The 19,950-nt window shown below is 40.8% G+C and overlaps 7 protein-coding genes across 7 annotated transcripts; 3 read left to right on the forward strand and 4 right to left on the reverse strand.

The window, feature by feature from the left end:
* Positions 1-5,548: 5,548 nt before the first annotated feature.
* BKA55DRAFT_667576 (uncharacterized protein) lies at positions 5,549-6,817 on the forward strand. Its single transcript, XM_046197845.1, has 4 exons — positions 5,549-5,629; positions 6,057-6,213; positions 6,272-6,463; positions 6,650-6,817. Exons 1-4 carry the CDS (start codon positions 5,621-5,623, stop codon positions 6,682-6,684), a joined length of 393 nt encoding a protein of 130 aa, XP_046043046.1. The 5' UTR covers positions 5,549-5,620; the 3' UTR covers positions 6,685-6,817.
* Positions 6,818-6,888: 71 nt separating this feature from the next.
* Positions 6,889-8,578, reverse strand: BKA55DRAFT_582756 (uncharacterized protein). Its single transcript, XM_046194141.1, has 2 exons — positions 8,556-8,578; positions 6,889-8,480 (listed from the first exon to the last, which is right to left on the reverse strand). Exon 2 carries the CDS (start codon positions 8,380-8,382, stop codon positions 7,129-7,131), a length of 1,254 nt encoding a protein of 417 aa, XP_046043047.1. The 5' UTR covers positions 8,383-8,480; positions 8,556-8,578; the 3' UTR covers positions 6,889-7,128.
* An 819-nt stretch (positions 8,579-9,397) lies between these two features.
* Positions 9,398-10,334, reverse strand: BKA55DRAFT_545114 (uncharacterized protein; the record flags this gene model as incomplete). Its single annotated transcript, XM_046190780.1, has 4 exons — positions 9,398-9,452; positions 9,626-9,746; positions 9,793-9,853; positions 10,080-10,334. 4 exons carry the CDS (start codon positions 10,332-10,334, stop codon positions 9,398-9,400), a joined length of 492 nt encoding a protein of 163 aa, XP_046043048.1.
* Positions 10,335-13,225: 2,891 nt separating this feature from the next.
* BKA55DRAFT_525651 (permease family-domain-containing protein) lies at positions 13,226-15,032 on the forward strand (the record flags this gene model as incomplete). The annotated part of the gene is made up of 2 exons (XM_046188771.1): positions 13,226-13,306; positions 13,365-15,032. The coding sequence occupies 2 exons, from the start codon at positions 13,226-13,228 to the stop codon at positions 15,030-15,032; spliced, it is 1,749 nt and encodes a 582-aa protein (XP_046043049.1).
* A 561-nt stretch (positions 15,033-15,593) lies between these two features.
* Positions 15,594-16,892, reverse strand: BKA55DRAFT_598650 (uncharacterized protein; the record flags this gene model as incomplete). The annotated part of the gene is made up of 4 exons (XM_046196273.1): positions 15,594-15,624; positions 15,674-16,171; positions 16,225-16,302; positions 16,357-16,892. 4 exons carry the CDS (start codon positions 16,890-16,892, stop codon positions 15,594-15,596), a joined length of 1,143 nt encoding a protein of 380 aa, XP_046043050.1.
* Positions 16,893-17,798: 906 nt separating this feature from the next.
* BKA55DRAFT_525790 (NADH-ubiquinone oxidoreductase complex I, 21 kDa subunit-domain-containing protein) lies at positions 17,799-18,587 on the reverse strand (the record flags this gene model as incomplete). The annotated part of the gene is made up of 4 exons (XM_046188782.1): positions 17,799-18,067; positions 18,119-18,324; positions 18,440-18,456; positions 18,513-18,587. 4 exons carry the CDS (start codon positions 18,585-18,587, stop codon positions 17,799-17,801), a joined length of 567 nt encoding a protein of 188 aa, XP_046043051.1.
* A 272-nt stretch (positions 18,588-18,859) lies between these two features.
* Positions 18,860-19,941, forward strand: BKA55DRAFT_545118 (replication fork protection component Swi3-domain-containing protein; the record flags this gene model as incomplete). The annotated part of the gene is made up of 3 exons (XM_046190781.1): positions 18,860-19,059; positions 19,110-19,185; positions 19,240-19,941. The coding sequence occupies 3 exons, from the start codon at positions 18,860-18,862 to the stop codon at positions 19,939-19,941; spliced, it is 978 nt and encodes a 325-aa protein (XP_046043052.1).
* Positions 19,942-19,950: the final 9 nt, after the last annotated feature.

Here is a 19,950-nt window from a genome sequence, read left to right on the forward strand (position 1 = left end):
TATAAATTAAGTATAAAGTATTATATTATTATAAATAAATAGGATTTAAATCTTATTAATATAATATTTCTTTTAAATACTTTTAAAACTTTATTTTATCTTTAGTTTAAATTATTACTTTTTTATTTATTATACTTCATTTATTCTTATATATAAGGTTAATTAGTTATATACCTTATTATATATATTTAATTAATTATAGTTAATTTAATTTATACTAATTAACTTATATAAAACTTAATATAATTCTTTTAATTTGAAGTTTAATAAAACTTTAAACCCTGCCTTTACCTCATATTTATAGAACTCTTTTATATATTATAAGAAAGATATAAAATACCTATTCTGCCTTTATAATTATATTAATAAACTACTCTTTATATTAGGCTAAGTTACTTATAAAGGCAATAAGGAAAGCTATCTCTTATATTATTAGAGGCTAATTATACCTTAAGGCTTTTTCTAGCTTTTTTAATTTAAATAGCTCTTAGTTAATCCAGGCTAGAGATATTATGCCTCCTAGATTTCCGCCTTAATAAGAAGTTCTTTTTAATAATTATAGCTATTATATATAATATATAGCAATCTCTTCTTATAGCTTACTTTAAGGCTAGTTTAATTATATTAATAAGATTATAATTAATTATATAATAGCCTTAATTAGGCTATTAGCTATTATAAATAAGTATTATAATAATAAATATAATTAATATTAATAAGTATATTTAATAAAATAATTATTAAGTTAAAGAATATATTTTGAAAATATAATAGATAAATTAGATATAATATATTATAAAGGTTAATTAAGAAGTAGTTCTTTAAGTAAGTTAAAAGAAAAAGGTTAATCTAGTTACTAAGAAGTAAACTTATAATTAGTATTTATATTACTTAATTAAGGTAATAATTATATTATTAAAGTAAATTAACTTTATTTAATATTAACTTGTATTTTAATAGCTTATTATTAAGGTCTTTTTTATTTATATTATTAATAAATAGGCTAAAAAAATTAAATAGCATTTTATAAGACTAAAAATAAAAAATTAAAAAAAATTAAAAAAAACTTTAATTTATATTATTTAATTATTTATTTTATTTTTAAATATTAAAAAATTATAATATTTTTAGCTTTTATTTCTTTTTTTATTTTCTTAAATTAATTATTTTAATTATCTTTTTCTCTATTATAATATTAATTTATTTATAAGTTATTTAATTTAGACTCTAAGAATATTAAGTTATATTATTTATATAACCTAATTAATAAGATATTTTAAAATCTATAATAATTCTTTTATATTAATTTAAGAAGTATTATTAACTATTTATAAGGCTAATATAATTAGCTTATTTAGTTTTTTACTTTTAATTATATATTAATTCTTTATTATTATATTTAAGTAGCTTATAATAAATACTTTAAAATTATTATAATAATAAAAAAGCTAAGTAAATATAATAATATTATATTAAGTAATACTTAAAGAAAAAAAGAATTTAATTATAAGGTTTTTATAAGGAATTATAAGGATATTATAAAAATTACTTAACTTACTTAAAAATAAGGTTAATTCTATATACTAACTAAACTACTATTAAAATTAAGTTAAATTTACCTTTTAATAAAAAGTTCTTTATAATAATAATAACTATTATATATATTATATAAAGTTCTTCTTTATTAATTACCTTTAAGGTAAGCTTAATAGCTAAATTAAAATTATTACTAATTATATAATAAATATAATTATATAATTATAAGCTATTTTATATAAGTAATAAAGTAATATAGCTATTATATTTTTAATAAATAGGTTAAAAGGGAAAGTTAAGTTAGATAATATATTTTAAAAGTATAATAAATAAATTAAATATATTATTCTTTTTAATAAATTAAAGGAAGAAGGTTAATCTAGCTATTAAGATTTAGTATTTATATTACTTAGTTAAGGTAGTAGTTATATTATTAGTAAGGCAAATAAACCTTATTTAATTCTAACTTTTATAATAATAGCTTATTATAAAGGTCTTATTATTTGAATTATTAATAAAAAAGCTAAAACGCTTAATAGCCTTATATAAGCCTAAAAATAAAAAAGAGAAAAAATAAAAAATATAATATATTATATAGGGTTTTTATTTAAGTTATTAGTATAAATATTAAAAGCTAAATAGCCTTTTAGAAAATTAAAAATAAGAAAAATATAATTTAATTATAAATTTATTTAAAAATTTATTATATTATTATTTTATAAAAATTTATTTAAAACTTTATTATATTATTATTTTATAAAAATTTAAAAAAATTATATCTTTAAATAATATAAAAAACTTTATTTTTTAAATTATTAAATTACTTTAAATAAAGATTAAATAAAAAGAAGATAATTAAAAAGAAGTATAATAAGAGGTAAAAAAAAAAGTCTATCTCTTAAGGCAGTATAAGACTACAGTAGGGTTATAACAGGGGTATAAGACCTATTAAAATAAGCATTACTTAAGGTATATTTATATATACCTAAATATAGGTATAATAAAAGTACTAATAGTTAGCCAAGTAATAAATAACTACCTTATATATTTTATAGCTATATTAGGTTTATATCTTTTATTTATTTTCTAATATTAGCTATAATATAATAGTTAGGGTTTAAAATAAGAAAAGTAATTTATATTAGGTTTTCTATTTATAGAGTTATAAGGCATTATATTAAGTAATAATAAAGTATTATATCTTTTAATAATTAATAATATAGTTTAGGCTTATTACGGTAAAGAAGTCTTATTATTAATTAATAAACTAAGTTTTATAAAAGTACTAATAAATATAATTTATATATTAATAAATATTAATAATAATTAGTAAGGTTATTATAGGATTAATAGTAATTATAATAAATTAATACTAATTATAATAGATTAATACTAGTTATAATAAATTATTTATAATTATAAGGTCTTAAAGCTAATTTATTTTATAGGGGTTATAATAATTAGAGGAAAATGTAGGGTATATGTAATAGAACTGCTAGGGTTGTAATATATAAATAGCTTTTTTTTTTTTTTTTTTCTTTTTTTAAAGGGTTAAGGCTGCCCTTACTTATAGCCTTTATAAGCTAGGCAGTTAGAAGGTATACCTTTATAAACATAATTAATATCTCTTTATAGGTAAATTTACTATATTTTTATATCTTTAATATCTTCCTCCTTCCTTATATAGCCTCTTTTTTTTTATAACCTTAAATTATATACTTATTAAAAATAATATTATAAATATATTCTTTTTAAGCTTTAAGTATATTATAAGGCTTTTAATAAGGCTATTAAGTTTTCTTTTATAAAATAAAGCTATTTATAAATATAACTTTAAGGAAAAAAGATTAAAGTAATACTTATTAATAACTATAATAAAATTAATATTAATATATTATATAAGACCTTATTTAATTATTATAATTAATATAATTTATTTATTATTATATTAAGTAATAATAGTAAGAATAGGGATTATTTTAAAGCTATTACTATTAAAGACTTACTATAGGTATTATATTTCTACCTTTATGCCTCTTTTAATAGGCTTTTTTTTTCTTTTTTAATATATACTTATAAAAGGCTTTATTAAGTATAATTAAAAGGAAATGTACAATAGTATTATCTTTTTAAGTAATTTAAATAACTTAAGGAAAAAGAAAAGAGATAAATTAATAAAGGAAATATAAATAAAATTATTTATATCTATTTATCTTATATTAGGATTAAATATATCTTATTATATTATAAAGCTATATTATTAAGAGCTTTTTTAATTTCTTTTATATACTTTATTATAATAATAATATTATAATTAAGGCATATTATACTTATAGTATTATAATTAAGCTATTAAAGAAGGTAAAAGAGCTATAATAATAAAAAGAGGTTATTTATAAAGATATAATATATTTATATTAATAGCCTTTTTAATAGGTAAATTAAAATATTTTATATATTATTAAGAGAAATCTTAATTTATAGCTTTCTTTTTTTACTAAATAGTATTAATATAAGTAGCTTAATTATAATAGCCTTATATAGTAATACCTTTAAATATTAAAGCTATTATAAAAAGAAGCCTTATTAGGTAATAACTTAGACTTTAAACCTTATAAATATAGGTTTATTTTTAATAACTATTATCTCTTTTAATCTACTTATAAAAGGGATTATATATTTATTTATAATAAGGTTAGTTTTTAGAAAATAAAGCTTATAAATACCTTTTATATATAATTAAATTATTTTTTAATTATTTAAAGGGTCTTTAAAAGGTTATTTTTATTTTTTATATTAAGCTTAATATAATAAAAAGTATAAAAATACTTTATAATTAACTTAAACTTTATAATAATATAAACTTAATAATTAAATAAAAAAAGTTTTAATTTCTTAAGTTAAAAGACTTTTAATAATCTTTAATTAATATTTCTTTATAAATTCTTAAGTAAATAAAGACCTTAAGTTATATATAAGCTATTATAATAAAGATATCTTCTTACTTAAAAATATAAGATTATTTAAAAATAAAGGTATTTTAATTATTTATAATAGTATTTTTAAGTAAGTAAATAACCTTGCTATTAATATATTTAATTTACAATTATATAAAAAAAATAGGTATAAAAAGTTAAAATAGTTTAAGTAATTTTTTAAATAAAAGGTTAATTTTAAAATTATAATATTTTAAGTTAAAAAAGTTAAAAATTATTATTATAGCCTTCTTTAAGTAAAAAATTAAATATATTAATAAGATTATTAATTACTCTTAAAGGTAAGGTATTAAAGTTATAATTATTTATATAATTAAGTATTTTTTAAAAGCTTATTATTTTAATTAAGATTTATTAAAGTTAATTTATATAAGGATTTTAATAATTTTAGCTATATTAAATAAAAAAGCTATTTAATAAGAACTTTATATACCTTATAAGTACTAGCAGGGTTAGTAAGCAAAGTAGGGCGAGTGACCTACTGTAGTCTTATGCCGCCTTAAGAGATAGGGCCAAGCTAGGTAGAGGTATTTGCCTCCCCCAGGATAGCCGCAGCCTGTTGGCATAAGGGCCTTGTATATATATATACTACTTACTAACTTATACCCTTAGCTTACCAAAGTAGCAAGCTACTCGGGTTTAAATGCGAATTCCCATCAACATCCTTTAGACGGCGAACGGGATCAATGTTCCAGATGTCCACCTGCAGACTATACACCTTCTCCTTCAAAGTCATTACCATCGTAGTGAGAGACAATACCACACGCTCGTCGCATGCGTCGAATGGCTCAAACATGACCAAGCCTCGTACCTGCATCGTAGCAATGCGAAGGTCAAAAAGAAGCCCATCAATTACATCCTGGGTTGGGTAGAGCGGACCACCAGACTGTGATTCAGTCTTGCTGAGGCCGGGATAGCGGTTCTGGAGGTAGTTCAGAGCCTGCTGAACCTTTCCGATGCTTTCCAATGTCACGAAAACTTCGTCTCCTATCCGGTATCCCATTATTGCGATTGTAGTTGAGGTGGGTGTTACTGTAAGATAGGTGTTGTTCTTGCGGTTGTTGTTCTGTTTAAGTGAGTTAGTAGTGATGTTGTGTGTTGGTGGTACTGAAGCAAAGGAAAGATTCAGGCTAGATTTATACTCCTATCTCTTCTGTCAGATGCCCGTTTCAATTATGATGGTTCACTTTACAGATCATATTGTGCGCTTCTCGTATTGATCATGTTTTACTGTTCAGATTAGGTTCCAGATTCCTGCAATGCTCTTGTAACTACCTCCTCAACATATTCTACCTTCTCGAAAATGTTCATCATTACTAGATAACAAAGACACAAGCTATCTAATCGCGTAAATACCTGTGAAAGAGTAATATATTCGCTGTGCTTGGAGAATCTCGTCCTGGCCATCTTTTTGTTCCTTCTACCCAACGTAGTTTGGCGAACAACAAAGGAGTCAATCCTCTCATTGTCATGAACAAATATATGTCCAGCAGTCTTGATTTAGAAACAAAAGATACTATGAAGTTTGTTCTGACTCTCCTCTTTTTGACCTTTCGAGGTATCCTTGCTCGGACGAATATTCCTCAACGATCTGACCCTCAACTTATTCGCCTTACCTTCCATGGCGGTCTGGCTTCTTACTCTATGGCTTTCCCTGCTGATGGCAATACTCGCAAGACTGGTAGGCATCTCTGTTAGCATATCCCCTTCAGCTGCTCACCCGATGTGCTCTTCCTCAGGTCACGATCTCAGCGTCGATGTCATCGATAACTCAGACTACAATGCTCCCGAACAATGTTTCTTTGCCATTGAGGGCCAAGCGAAGTTGACTCCCAAAGTCAGCACTAAAGATGGCTCCCAGCATATCCTCGTCAACCCTCCTCGAGTGATTTCCGCTGTCAACTGCACCGGCAGTTGTGTTCCTACGTACGGTAAGTACACCAGATCTAACTCGTGTAATCCGGCCTGTCTGACGACGGTCCATGGTAGGCGAGTGCTATGATACACGCGGGCAGCCTGTAGGACCTTGCTGCAACGGCATGTGCATGGCTAATCGTTGTCGACCGTGGAACTCGACTTTGTCCTAGAGTATTAGCCTACGAAGGGTTTATGAAGAGTTCTTTGGAGAAGACGGTTATCATCCGATGAGTAAACGAGTATCTTTTTGGTCATTCTTCTGTGAAGGCTGTTGTTGAGTGGATGTTTCGGTTATGGACTGTCCTTAAGGTATGTTAAGTTTAAATTGACCAGATTGAGAATGCTTGTATAACATAGCTGTGTTGTCAGTGACCTCGTCGTATCACGCGATGCATCAAACTCAAAATTGTGAACACATGGTGTCGCAAACACAATTGAAGCATAAAGTAAATCTCAATTCTTGAAATTCAGAAAGGTATCTCATAACTATCATACAGTTGTCATAATCATTCTATCATCAACTCCATAGAAATGCGCCAATCCAGTGGCTGTCGATGAGTGTTCTGGATTGTGCAACCCCCGCAATGCTTGAGCATTATTTTTAAGTAATTTGCAAACTTTGGAAATATGAGTATTCAATACAGTGAAGAGGAAAGAAAGGCAGTGTCGTCAGCCGTGATCATCTTCGGCTATGGCCATGGCGCTCAGGAAGCTTTGTGGTTTGAGCTGAGGCAAGGTCAACACCCTGCCTCATCAGTTTCTGTCTGGTACTGTTAGGATGCTTCTGGCCCATGAAGCCGTCCACCAAGGCCGCGCCAAGAGCAGCTGTTGCAACTTTGGCGCCCTTGGGACCGAGCCAGGGACCAGATTCATGACCAGACTTCATCGCAGCTTGAGCACCAGCTGTGAAAGCAGTACGGGCGCCAGCTTGGACCATAGGGTTCTGCCACCACGCAGCGCGTGGCTTGGTACTAGCAGGCATTGAGCTGCGACGTCCAGTAGGGGCGCCGCGATTCTTCTGTGAAGTCGGAGGCCGACCGCGATTTGGGGATCGAGCAGGATCTCGTCCACGACGGTCTCTTGTCTGAGACCGCGGGCGTCGTCGACTGGCAGCAGCAGCGGCACCCGCTCCAGCTCCGGCAGCCCCAAATTTGGCGCCGTAATGATCATTTTCCGAGTCAGAGTCGGAGTCTGGATATCGTGACTTGCGACTACGTCCTTGCGACTTAGAACGAGGTGACGGTGGCACTGATCTCCCATTGTGCCGAGGCGATTCCGGCTCAGTATCCCGGTGCTTGGATCGTCGCTGGTCTCGAGGATCATGGGGGTATGTACGTGAAGGTTCTCGGGTATATGCCTCGTGATCGTAGGGATGTACTGGTGGAGCATCACGCTCGAATCGAGGGTCTCTGTCAGGGCGTGCGCCTCGCTTTCCACGGATGGGTAACTCCCGGTCCCGGTCCCAGTCCCGATCCCGCCCTGAGCGAGGCTCGCGTGAAGATTGGCGAAATTCTCGCTCGGGGTAGTGAGAATCGCGATCGGGACGAGCTGACCGAGCCTTTCGGCGAGGTGAATCTGGCGGAGGTCCGAAGGGTGGAGGACTGATGTCTCGGCTTCGTCGATCAGGCCCTGCACTTCGCCCACGGCGCTCCGGCTCATATCTGCGACGGGGACGGCCTTCGGCTCTTCGATCATCCATCATAGGATCGTCAGGGTACACTGGCCTGCCAGGACTCGGAGGGCGGCGACTTCTTTGTGACTTGTAGCGGCGGGGTGGTGACGCATCTGTCGCCGGCTCTCTTCTGACTTTGCGGGGAGGAGGCGCATTTCGGTCGTCGTAAGGGTCATACGACCTCCTGGGATCTGGCGCTACGTAGTCATCGTCATATCCGTATGGGCGCGCTTGTTGTTTGGACGGGCGGTAATAGGCCATATGTGTAGCAGTGGTACGGGTTGCTGAGATCTGTGAGAGCGGAAGATGGAGGCTCTATCGGATGGTTTGTGTGTCTGAGATGTGAAAGGGTTGGTAGACTGATGTTGTTGTAAGAGAACAAAGGTTTTATGTAACGTAGTCAGGAACTTGCCGAGTTGCCTAGATGTGCATACCGATAGTGGAGGGGCAGAATGTTGGGGATAAATCCTTCTTTATGTAAAGAGGTGCCTGCATAAAACACCTAATGAAACAGGTGATGAGCGGTAAGAGAAGAGAGAGAAGGAGAAATCCGTATCCAGGGGTCATCAAATAAAGTAGGTCACAACTTAGGTCATGGCGCGGCTTGAATCTGAACCGGAAGTGAGACTGTCAGTGAGTGAGTGAGTGACCTTGGCGCGAGGATCAAAGGGCTGAGTCCCTAAGGGGAGGGGGGCGCTAACCAGATCTTCTCTTCCGTCATTGAAGAGGATGCATAAATTTTCGCACATGTAATTAACACATAGCGTTGCAATTCGCTGATGGGATGCATAAAACCAAGGCCAGAAATATGGCGTCGAGGTGCATTACCCGGAGAAGAATACCAGCCATCCAGCCATCAGCTTGACAAGCTTTCGTGGGGAACTCGGCGTGGGTTCCATTAAAGACCCTGCATGTTCGACGTCATGAGATCCAACTGCTCAGCTGATTGACGTCACTACTCCAAGGGTCTCTCGTTAACCCACGGAAAATGGCGGACAAATGATTGGAACGATAGCGAGTGATTTCTGGTCGATTCTCATCAATCGACACATCTAATAGGCACAGAGCATCGTTTAAACACCTCTTCTGAGAGGGCATCGTTAATGTCTCATGAGGCCATCGGGGCGCTGCCTCTCATGACCTCAGCTTCGTACGGAGGATGGCCGGCCCCTCACCGACAATCAACCCGCCTTGCGCGACCCTTGGGCGAATGTTAGGTTGAAACGTGTGCTTCAGCCTTCAAACAGGAGTCATTGTAATTGTTGGCCACCGCCTTTCATGCCATCATGACGATGCTGAGCTTCTCTTCGGCCTCCGAGTCCGTGATACATCTATTGAACCAGAGAGTAGCATAGATGCTGCTACATCATGAAGCACAATGGTGGCCATAGGAGATTGTGTATCATATGACGCTTCCAAACGATTATGACAGTCACAGACACATTTTTGGTCGTAGTGATATTGAGAAACATTGAGAGATCTCATCACAGGCAAGCAGACACACTTCAAGATTAGAGCATTCTGCTTAGGTTCCAGACCAGATAGCTCCCGCTTGTCAAGATCAAAATGATCGCTCTTTGATGGACTAGGGTTGCACGCGTCGTATCGGAAGTTTATCACGGGATCTCATCGGCAATACCAATCCAGCTGATCCCATTTAGTTAAACTTACAACTAGACGCAGGAGGACCAGGGTTCATCCACGCCATACGGTAATATGCTGGGGTCTGACGCTGGGAAAAAGCAAGCTGACTGCGTGTATAATTGTGTTACCTGGTTCTCGTCGGTGTCGTATCGTTAGGCGCCTTGTCCAACTCAGTGGCAGCCAGCCATCAACCCTTGAAGACGACGGCCTCGGGACTTACAATTTCCGCTCATGAATGATGGCGGTGAGAGTCGTCGGTTAAAACCGCCGTCATACCCAAACGTGAGATCAACAGAGCGATGTTTTCAGCAAACCTGTATGTAGCTCAGGAGATCGATAGTAGTCATCTGGGGCAGAACAAGGTTGACCAGATCGGGATAAGGACGAGAAGAATGGAAAGCGGGGAACGGAAACCTGCAGAACAAGAATCCATCCTGACCTGGGGAAATGGCGGGAAGAGGTTGAATTGAAGTGCCGGGGACCGGCAGTCGCTGAAACTGAGCCATGAGGTTCAGTGCTTTGAGGCCAGAGTTCATGTCGTGCAACTCAGAACGCTCAAAGAACTCCATGTTGAGCCAAAGATGCACGTTTTGTGCTGGGTCTTTTATTAGGCCTGAGTAACTCTAAAGCGACGGCCTTAGTTGGGTCAATATCGCTTTGTTGACTGTCTCATGAACACGTAGCATCGCTCATTTTTCAGCTCGACTGCTGTTGCACGAAGCAAGGGCGAAACTGGACAAAGTAACGTTATGAGAATAGAGGCACGAGAACACCAGAATAGTCCGAGGTGCAGTGGCCGAGACACCCTGGACGACATCAATAGTTATTTTGATTCAGCTGTGCTGGTTTGGGGAGCCTAGGGCTTTACAGCGGTCTATTGACGCATTGCATGGTGATTGACACCATCACGATGAGAGTCACGATCGCGATGATACAGTGGTTCAATTGAGTTTCGGTGAACGGCGCCAATACAGATCGCAGACTTCCGGTCCACCTCTACCGGAACAACTCTCGGCCCTTGAGAGCTCAATCAAAGATCATCAATCTCCAAGCGTTTCGTTCACTAAAAGCTGTTAGCAGGCGAAACTCGGATAGGTGATAGAGCTCGGAGGACGGCGCTTTTCTGGGGCTCTTGGTCCGTTATCTCTTGCGCTTATCACACTTGACATGCCTCCAGGGTCTTTATCGACGAGTGAGCACAGGCCAGTATTTAATCAATGGGCTACTCATTCCGCACGGTGTATCAAAGTTTCAGCACCAGCGCAGCACGCGACAGTACATCCGAGCTAGGAAGGTCATCAGCCACAAACTGAATCAACCGCCCGTTCCGTTAAAAACGGTGAGAAGCATCTCCAACGTGCTAACAGCTACCGCCAAAACTCCAACATCTTCAGGCAAAACAGTCGCAATGATTCAAGAAGAAACACCAAAACGCCAATATTATAATTTTAAGGCGCAATCGATAAGCACAGCATTGCGCCGGCTTCTAGAAGAAAGGTACTTACCCGCTCTGTTCTAAAGATATTCAGCTCTATCTATCCACATTGACCTCAAACCATTGAAATTGCCATGCTAGCTATCTCAGCTCGTCCGCGTTGTCATGTGTAACAGACCAACAAAGCAGATAAGCACAAGATCGATGCTACCTCCTTACACCATTCAAATTGGACCCTCCAGCATTTTGATTGTGATTGCAACTGTGCATTGTGTCTTTTGTAAGCTGTGCTCAACTTTCGAGTCATTTCTGTCCTCGTCGCACGAAACAAATCCCCGCGCGAACTACAATTGTTGGAGCCGCTTGATCATCATCATTACATTAAAACAGCGGATGCATGCAGTTGAATACGTTTGAGCTACAACATGGCACCACATGGTCCAAGCCACAACGCGGCCAGGATTCGCTCGCACAGTTCGCTCCACCTATTTTCAGAGCTCGCCAGTGACTTACAGTGACTCCATATCGTTAGAACGGAGGAGAACAAAGAGCTAAGAGCAAATCCGAGTCCTCTGAATGGGCGGCTCGTCTCTGGGTGGCGTTGTACCCGCGCCGCCGCTATCGCTATCGACTCCACCTTACCCGCGCAATGGCTTGCATCCTCTTTGCGGTTCCTGGGCAGTTGTTCTGGCGATGCTCGTTGGCTGCTGGGCCAAGAGGCGACGACGTTTTGGGTAAGGGTTTAATCGGACGGAAATTCATCAATGGCAACAAAAAAAATCTGAAAGGTCGAAAAAACCGGGGTCAATGGCTAAAAAATCGACTGAGATGAATGTAGTGCCTCGGCCGATTCGTTCTTGCCATTCAATTTTTTGCGGAGCATCTTGAGGAAGGAGCTGCCCATTCACTGGGCTACCGGTACTATCACGAATTTGCCATCTGCAAATTTGCTCTCTTTCTCTTTTTCCTCGCGCATCATCGCGAATCACTTCTTGCCTTGGCTGCAACGCTTTGCTCACCTCTCAAGGGTTAGTTGAGCTGTATGTATCACTGACATCTCTTTGTCGTCCTCTTCCTCGCCGTCGTCTCTCAAGGGTCTCTCGCGCAAACTCTAGTACTTTCACCGGCTGCAAGTCAAGTTCAACGCTTGCTCCAAACGCATGAAAGAAACAGAGAAACTGCTCCGAGCTTTATTTGATCAACCCTGCTAGGGCTTATATCTTTGCTCTGGCTCGAGTCTTTCTTTGGACCTTCCCATCGGACCCTTGATATCGGGACGTTATTCTCTTCCCCGATACGGTACATTCGTCCGTCGTCGCATTACACCCTCTATCACTCGACAGATTACGATCGGGACTCTTTACGTTTCCGTCACATCTTGGCCTACCTTTTTCGTCCGTCAATTGCATCTACAAGTACATACACTGCGTGCGCATTGCATTACATTGCTAGCTTGCCTTGCACCACGTACTAGGTATACCAACCGACGCCTCTTTTGTACGTCCATCGGTAAGTCTCTAGCCCAGTGCCTTGCCTGGATCTTTTGTCGCCCTTGCGCATCAATGTACAACCTCTTGGATGTATAATTTTGGACCTCGCGCCAATACATCCATGTTCACATGCACCCCGTCCGTAAACCCCAGTTCCCAAGTTCCCCAGTCTCTTATCTCCCCCAGTTAAGATATCTGGGCTTCGACCCCCATTGCCTATCCCACCACATACATAACCTCCGTTGTCCCTCCATTAGCCTCCTCGGCCGCCTCCGTCCCTCTTTATCGGAGACATACCGTTGGCTATCTATCTGTCTGGACTTGGCCAATACCGGAGCTAACTGTAAAAGAGTCTAGGACATTTGTCGAACGCCTAGGATCGCCATTAGTTAAAGACAGCTGCCTCCCATCAGTCAATTCAGCTTTCAATTTCGAGCTTCGCTGCACGCCGATCTCACTTGTCCCGTGGCTTTTGGGTTTTGCTCAATTTTGAATACCTTTTTGTCACATACTCATTGTCAACTCAATCTTCAAGATGGGTTGGATGGACAAGACCAACCGCAAGATTGCGGCCAGCGCTGTTGGACGTTGGTTCCAGCTCGAGGGTTCCGGTCATGTAAGTCAAATCGGCCACCTCCGATATCAACTTCACAGCTAATGCTCTCTCCAATTAGCCTCGTGAGCGCAAGGGCTCTCTCTTCTTCACTGAGATTCGAGCTGGTCTCGCCACCTTCTTCGCAATGGCCTACATTATTGCTGTCAACTCTTCAATTGTTTCTGAATCTGGTGGTCCATGTGTCTGCCCTACTTACAAGGATGGTGCTTGCGTCCCAGATGAAGCCTACCAGCTGTGTGTTGCCGAGGTCAAGCGTGATGCTGTCACTGCTACTGCTGCCATTTCTGCTCTGGCTACTTTCTTCATGGGTCTGCTTGCCAACCTTCCCGTCGGTCTCGCTCCTGGTATGGGTCTCAACGCCTACTTCACTTACACCGTTGTTGGTCCCAGCGGCTCTGGTCCTGTACCCTATGAGCTTGCCCTTACAGCCATTTTCATTGAAGGCTTCATCTTCTTCGGTCTTGCTCTCTTCGGTATGCGTCAATGGCTTGCTCGTGCCATCCCCCGCTGTATCAAGCTCGCCACCAGTGTCGGTATCGGTCTCTTCTTGACGCTCATCGGTCTCACTTATAGCGAGGGTATTGGTCTGATTGTTGGTGCTGTTTCCACCCCTATGGAGCTGGCAGGTTGCGAGTCGCAATATCGGGATCCTGATACCGGACTGTGCCCTTCCTCTCAGAAGATGAGAAGCCCTACTCTGTGGATTGGTATCTTCTGTGGTGGCATCTTCACCGTGTTGCTCATGATGTACCGCGTCAAGGGTGCTGTCATTGCTGGCATCCTGCTTGTCAGCATCATCTCCTGGCCGCGAGACACACCTGTGTCATATTTCCCCTACGACACCATTGGTGACGATCGATTCAACTTCTTCAAGAAGGTTGTCGATTTCCATGAGATCAAGCACACCCTCAATGTCCTCCAGTTCAACATTTCCGGCCACAGCGGCCAGTTCGGTCTTGCGCTTATCACTTTCTTGTATGTCGATATCCTGGACTGCACTGGTACTCTGTATGGTATGGCTCGTTTTGCCAACCTCGTCGATCCTGTTACCCAAGACTTTGAAGGCTCTTCGATTGCCTACATGGTCGACGCTCTCAGTATTTCCATTGGCGCTGTTTTCGGTGTTCCTCCCGTCACTGCTTTTGTCGAATCCGGTGCTGGTATCTCGGAGGGTGGAAAGACTGGTCTGACCGCCATGGTTGCCGGAATCTGCTTCTTCATTTCCATCTTCTTTGCGCCCATTTTTGCTTCCATCCCTCCTTGGGCCACCGGCTGCGTTTTGATTCTTGTCGGTTCTATGATGATTGGCGCTGTTACCGAGATCAACTGGCGTTACATGGGTGACGCCGTTCCTGCTTTCCTCACCATCGCCATCATGCCTTTTGCGTACTCCATTGCTGATGGTCTGATTGCTGGTATCTGCACATATATGTTGATCAACACCATCGTCTTGGTCATCAAGGTTGTTTCCGGTGGTCGCATTGTGCCTCCCAACTATGATGAGAGAGACGGCTGGACTTGGCGCATTCCTGGTGGTTTCTTGCCCCCTTGGTTGAACCGACTGGCCCACGGAAAGAAGGACTTCTGGCGTGAGGAGTTCCCTCCTGCTGCCAATGACACAACTGTGAACCAAAATGCCGTGCCCGAGGAGACTGGTTCTGATCATGGTGGATCTGAGGGTGGCAAGATGCCCGAGACTACTCTTCCCCGTGAGAAGGAGACTTGAAAGGTTATGGAAGAGTTAATGGCTACTTAAAAATGTTAGTGTGTTGAGTGAACGTAGGAAGATCTGAAAGATACCCAAGAAAACAATAGCATGATGTTCTGTTTGATATACTTGATTTGTCCCTGCGAGTGACGTTTCGTGAAGATGTGTCGCCCCGATTTTCAACTGTACAGCCAAATCGAGGCCCGTCAGTCCCTAGCTCGGTTTCTTGGAGTTTTTGAGATTCGACTTACCGAAGGCATACATATCTAGGAAGTGCCAGGTGACACTGATGTAAGTGACATGTCATGGTGTACGTGCACAGTCCGTTGCATTGTGTTCAGGGAGCTGAATACAGAGCCGACAATATACAAGCAGATAAGCACGTATGATGAAACGAGTAGCACCAAGGCCTTCGTGTTTTCATATCTGAGCAACTGTCAAACAAGGCGTATCTACAGCTGGGTTTCATGCGAGTTCAACACGAGCCTCATCCCACAGCCTGCATCCTGTCCTCATAACAAGTCGTCTCTGAGATCTTCAAGTCATAAATCATCGCTCTTCGCTGAATAGTTTCGCTCGTCAAGCCATCAAAGCAATGTGCTTCAGTTCCCTGAGTCATAGTTAGCTTCGATCGTCAGTGGCTAGGGAGATCAACGTACTCCTGCACTTGGTGTCCAACTTTCATGGGAGGATACTCAACCTCACGTCCCTCGTCTCTTCCAAGCTCCTTCTGTCGCTCTCTAACTTCCTTTGCCCTTGCTACGAGCTTGGGAACGGGATTGAGATCGACGTCACTGCCAAGATGCCAGAACAGAGTACTTGAGATTCTGACCAAAGGTCTGTCAGGGAAGTCACGCTTCCTCTTCTCGATGGTCTCAATGGTCTTCTCGTTCACAATAACCTCGTGGAAGCCAGCTTTGATGAGCCCACCAGTGATGTGCTCAATCTGCTTGCCCGCTTGGACGAGTAAGTAGTTTCCAGGTGGGATCTTTACAGCAATACGGTTTCCAGTATTGCGTGCCCAGATGTGAAGACCAGGGTAGCGGGAGCGACCATGGATGGTGAGGAAGTTGAGATCTGTGTGGAATCCAGCCAAGATGGTGTTCTTTTCGCCGTACTTGACCAGGTCTGAGGCTGTTGGGGCAAGGAGGTGAGGTCTGTTCACGTATGTGAGTTTGTGCGACTGCCATGTATTGTAAGGCCAACTTACCCATATTTTCCAGCGTCGCTGAAGAACTGAGCTGGTAGGTCTAGACCAACGGCGGTCATCTCTGCCAACTTGGATACACTATTTCATTAATCAGCACTCGAGCGCTTGAGAGAAGGAAGCTGAGATACTTACGCGCTCTTCATAGACGTCCCCCACTGGTTCATGGCTGGCTCCCATCGGTCCCTGATATGAGGGGCTTCAGGCACCACGTTCGGGGCGTTCAATCCAGGAAACTCAGTCTCAAAAGGTGGCTGCTCGCTCATTCTCCAGAAGAATCTGCACTTGGGATCAGGTGAGTGAGCTGAGATATCCAACGGTCTCTGTGAAGGATCAAGTCTCTGAATGACATCAAGACATGGCTCATCAACAGCACACTTGGGTTTTTCCGTGTTCTCTAATGTGACGCCGATCTGATAGCTCAGCTCAGGCTTCTCGTCTTTTCTGAGGACCTCTTCGGGTTGAGCAAAGTAATCTTCAAGAATGTCGAGGAAGGTCGAGTTATCTTCCTCTGAGACACGACTGTCGTGAAGAACAAGAGCACCGTATGTGATGAGGGCGTTGGCTGCTTTTCTGCATTCTTCTTGAACAGCCTCTGAGTCGATGGGGTTGTTTAGATAGACATCGAGGTCAATCACGGGGAGATCCATGGATTGTTCTGTTGAAGCCATTTTGTGAAGTTGTTCGTATGGAGATAAGCAGATGTCGACACCACAATCAGTGTTTACTCTCTCCAGATTTTACAGCAGATTATATATGAGAAAAAGGAGAAAATGAGGATTCAGTGAAACAACAAAATTTCTTTTCTTGGTGTTCCACTTTGGGAAGCTGTTACGGATTGAATCTGTGTTCTTGGGAGAAACGTCGATTACACGAGCTTTGATTGGTCGGGAGCTTGTGGTCCTGAGACGGAGTTGGCCGGTCCCCGACGACAACTGATCACGAGGGACGGACTTGGGCGGAATTGAACGGACTTTCCATGAGATGTTACATCCATAGGCCAAATATATATCTTCTGTATGTGAATAGCTAGTATGAGAATAGGCTCTTGCCACATTTGTAATCTTGGCCCGTTTCTAGGGGGCAAATGGAAAAGCGAGCCAGTCAAGTTAACCTACCTATCTCATACTTGAACAGGCGTTGAACGGACATAGAATAACTCAAGTAGTAGCATTCATCCATCTGATATTCAGACATTTGAGACTACTGTGAAGAGGATGAGACTCAGGTAGTGAGTGACAGCCCATAGCATGAGGCATAGTTTTATAGTTGTCCAATGATCTCTACTTCCCCTTGCCATGTCACGACTGTTCACTGGCATAGATAAACAAGGCCTATCAAGTCCATCGCAGCTCGTTCTTTGTAAATCAACTTAGGCTCTCTCAAGCCCAGATTGTCGAAAAAGCCATTTTGAAGAAACCAGTATGGCACAAAGAAATGGTTCAAGGAATCTATTTCCATCTCACAAATAAACTCGCCAGGCCGTCGAGGCAATGCCCACCTCCGCTGGTAATATACACCTCTTTTCCCATCCAAACCTCCTCTCGCTCTCCGTAATCTTAAATCTCTTTCCCCTCTTACGAGCGCTCAGCCTCAAGTTCCCGCTCAGCCTGCTGGTAGTACTTGGCTGTGTCGACACCATGCTGGTTATGGTTGACAAAGTTGAACCAAGGAATCGTGCTAAGGAACAAAGCAGAGTATCTGCTCTGTCGAGCGGCGACTCCCTGAAGATGAGGGCTTAGCCGGCTAACGCCATATAGAGGCTCGCCCTTCTTAACCTTATCGACCATCTCGCGCATATCCATCTCAATCTCGCGGGCGTTCTCGGTGGCACCGTAGAATCGGACTGTTCAGATTAGTTCACCTTCTTCGATGTATCATCCGGTTGTAGACGTACGGGCTGATCGCTGGTAGAAGTAGAGGAAACCACCCAAGAGACCGACGCCACCAGCCAGTCGCATGGCCTTGGGGAAACCACCCTTTCCAACATGTGAGGGAGCGAACTTCTCGAGGGCGTAGAGAGCAGCGGGAGCGAAAGCAGCGGCGACGGTGCCGGCGATGTAATCGGATGTACGGGCATAACCCACGACTCGCTTGAAGTGACTGCCGAGGATCAGCAAAGCTCAACCCAACCCAAATCCAAGCAATTCGATTCTCCAAATCATTCCGTTCTATTCGTATCGTCGTCGCAGGTATCGGAGGGGCTCAGGTTACATACGGATCGTTATCAATGAGCTATAACATCACCAGTTAGCAATTGCAATTGCTCCATCAATTGAAGCGTCACTTACGGGATACTCGGTCTGGACGACCTTGCTTGTCCCGACAAAGGACGGGGTCGTCTGCTTTGTCACTGTCTCAGCCATTGTGTGATGCGTCGTCCGTGACAGTCAATTCCTTGAATACTATCACCAAAGCCTTTCGAGGTCGTCGGTTTCGGTACCTTCAGAAGCTGGAGCCGGAGTGGATGCCTGAGGATTGAAGTCACGTGTATGGTCAGCCCATCGAAGCTGGCGATGATTGGTCACGTGGAGAATGGTGGGGTTGAGAATCAATTAAGCTCTCGACGCGTCTCCCGAGGTCGAGACGCGTTAAGCAATTGAGTTCATCAGACCTCAAGATAATATCACAAGACAAAATGCCTACACTAGACTCGGATCCCGCCAACGGGCTTGATAATTACGATGTTGACGACTTTTCTGACGATCCCTTTGCATCACCCCCTCCAGAAGCGGCCAACAAGAAGCGAAAAGAGCCAGATTCTGGTCTAGGTATTGATGAGGAGGTTGATGTCAAGAAGAGAGCTCGAGTTCCCAACGTGAAGCTCGACGAAGAGAGGTATGGAAATAGGATGCTACGTGGCCGCAAGTGATTCTGACATTATGTAGATTACTTGGACCAAAAGGTATTCCCAAGTTAAGGCAAAGGGCGAGGGACCTCAAGATTAAGGGCAAAGGCCATGAAGTATGCGACTATCCACCAGTTAGCACAGTTCAAACATGCTAATAGTCAATTCAGTTCTCTGACGCCTCTCGACTTCTATCCTTCTATCAACTATGGCTAGATGATCTCTTTCCCAAAGCCAAATTTCTCGACGCCCTTACCATGGTCGAAAAGGCCGGCCACAAGAAACGAGTCATGATAGCACGAAACGATTACATCAACGAGAACAAGCCCAAAGACAGAACTGCAGATGATGAGGACGAGGACGATTTATTCGGTGAAAACGATACATCAAGACCTGCAGAGCAGGAGGGCACAAGACCAACAGAACCCGCAAGACCAAGAACACCAGAGCAAGACACAGGCGTACCAGACGATGACGATCTCTACGATGCTACACCACAGGCTGCACGACAAACTTCAGGACCGATTGTACCCATCCGCAACGACGTTCCAGAAGATGATGATTTCGAGGCTCTTATCGCCGAGGCAGCAAGTCACGACGCAGCTCAGAAAGCGAAAACAAACCATACGACAGCGGAGCCAGACGACGATGACCTAGATGCACTCATGGCGGAGGCAGAAGTGCAAGACACCGCGAGGAAACCAGAGGCACCACGGGCTGAACCGGATGACGATGATCTAGATGCGCTGATGGCAGAAGCTGAGGGTCATGATCAGACAAGCAAAGAGAAGAGTCGAGGATCGAAAGATAAGGAGACAAATAATTTTGATGATGAAGAGGCTGCTATGCAAGAGATGGATGGGTTATGGTAAGGTTGCAAA

This window comes from Fusarium redolens (genome assembly GCF_020744475.1).
Source record: "Fusarium redolens strain MPI-CAGE-AT-0023 chromosome Unknown BKA55scaffold_22, whole genome shotgun sequence".
Taxonomy (NCBI): domain Eukaryota; kingdom Fungi; phylum Ascomycota; class Sordariomycetes; order Hypocreales; family Nectriaceae; genus Fusarium; species Fusarium redolens.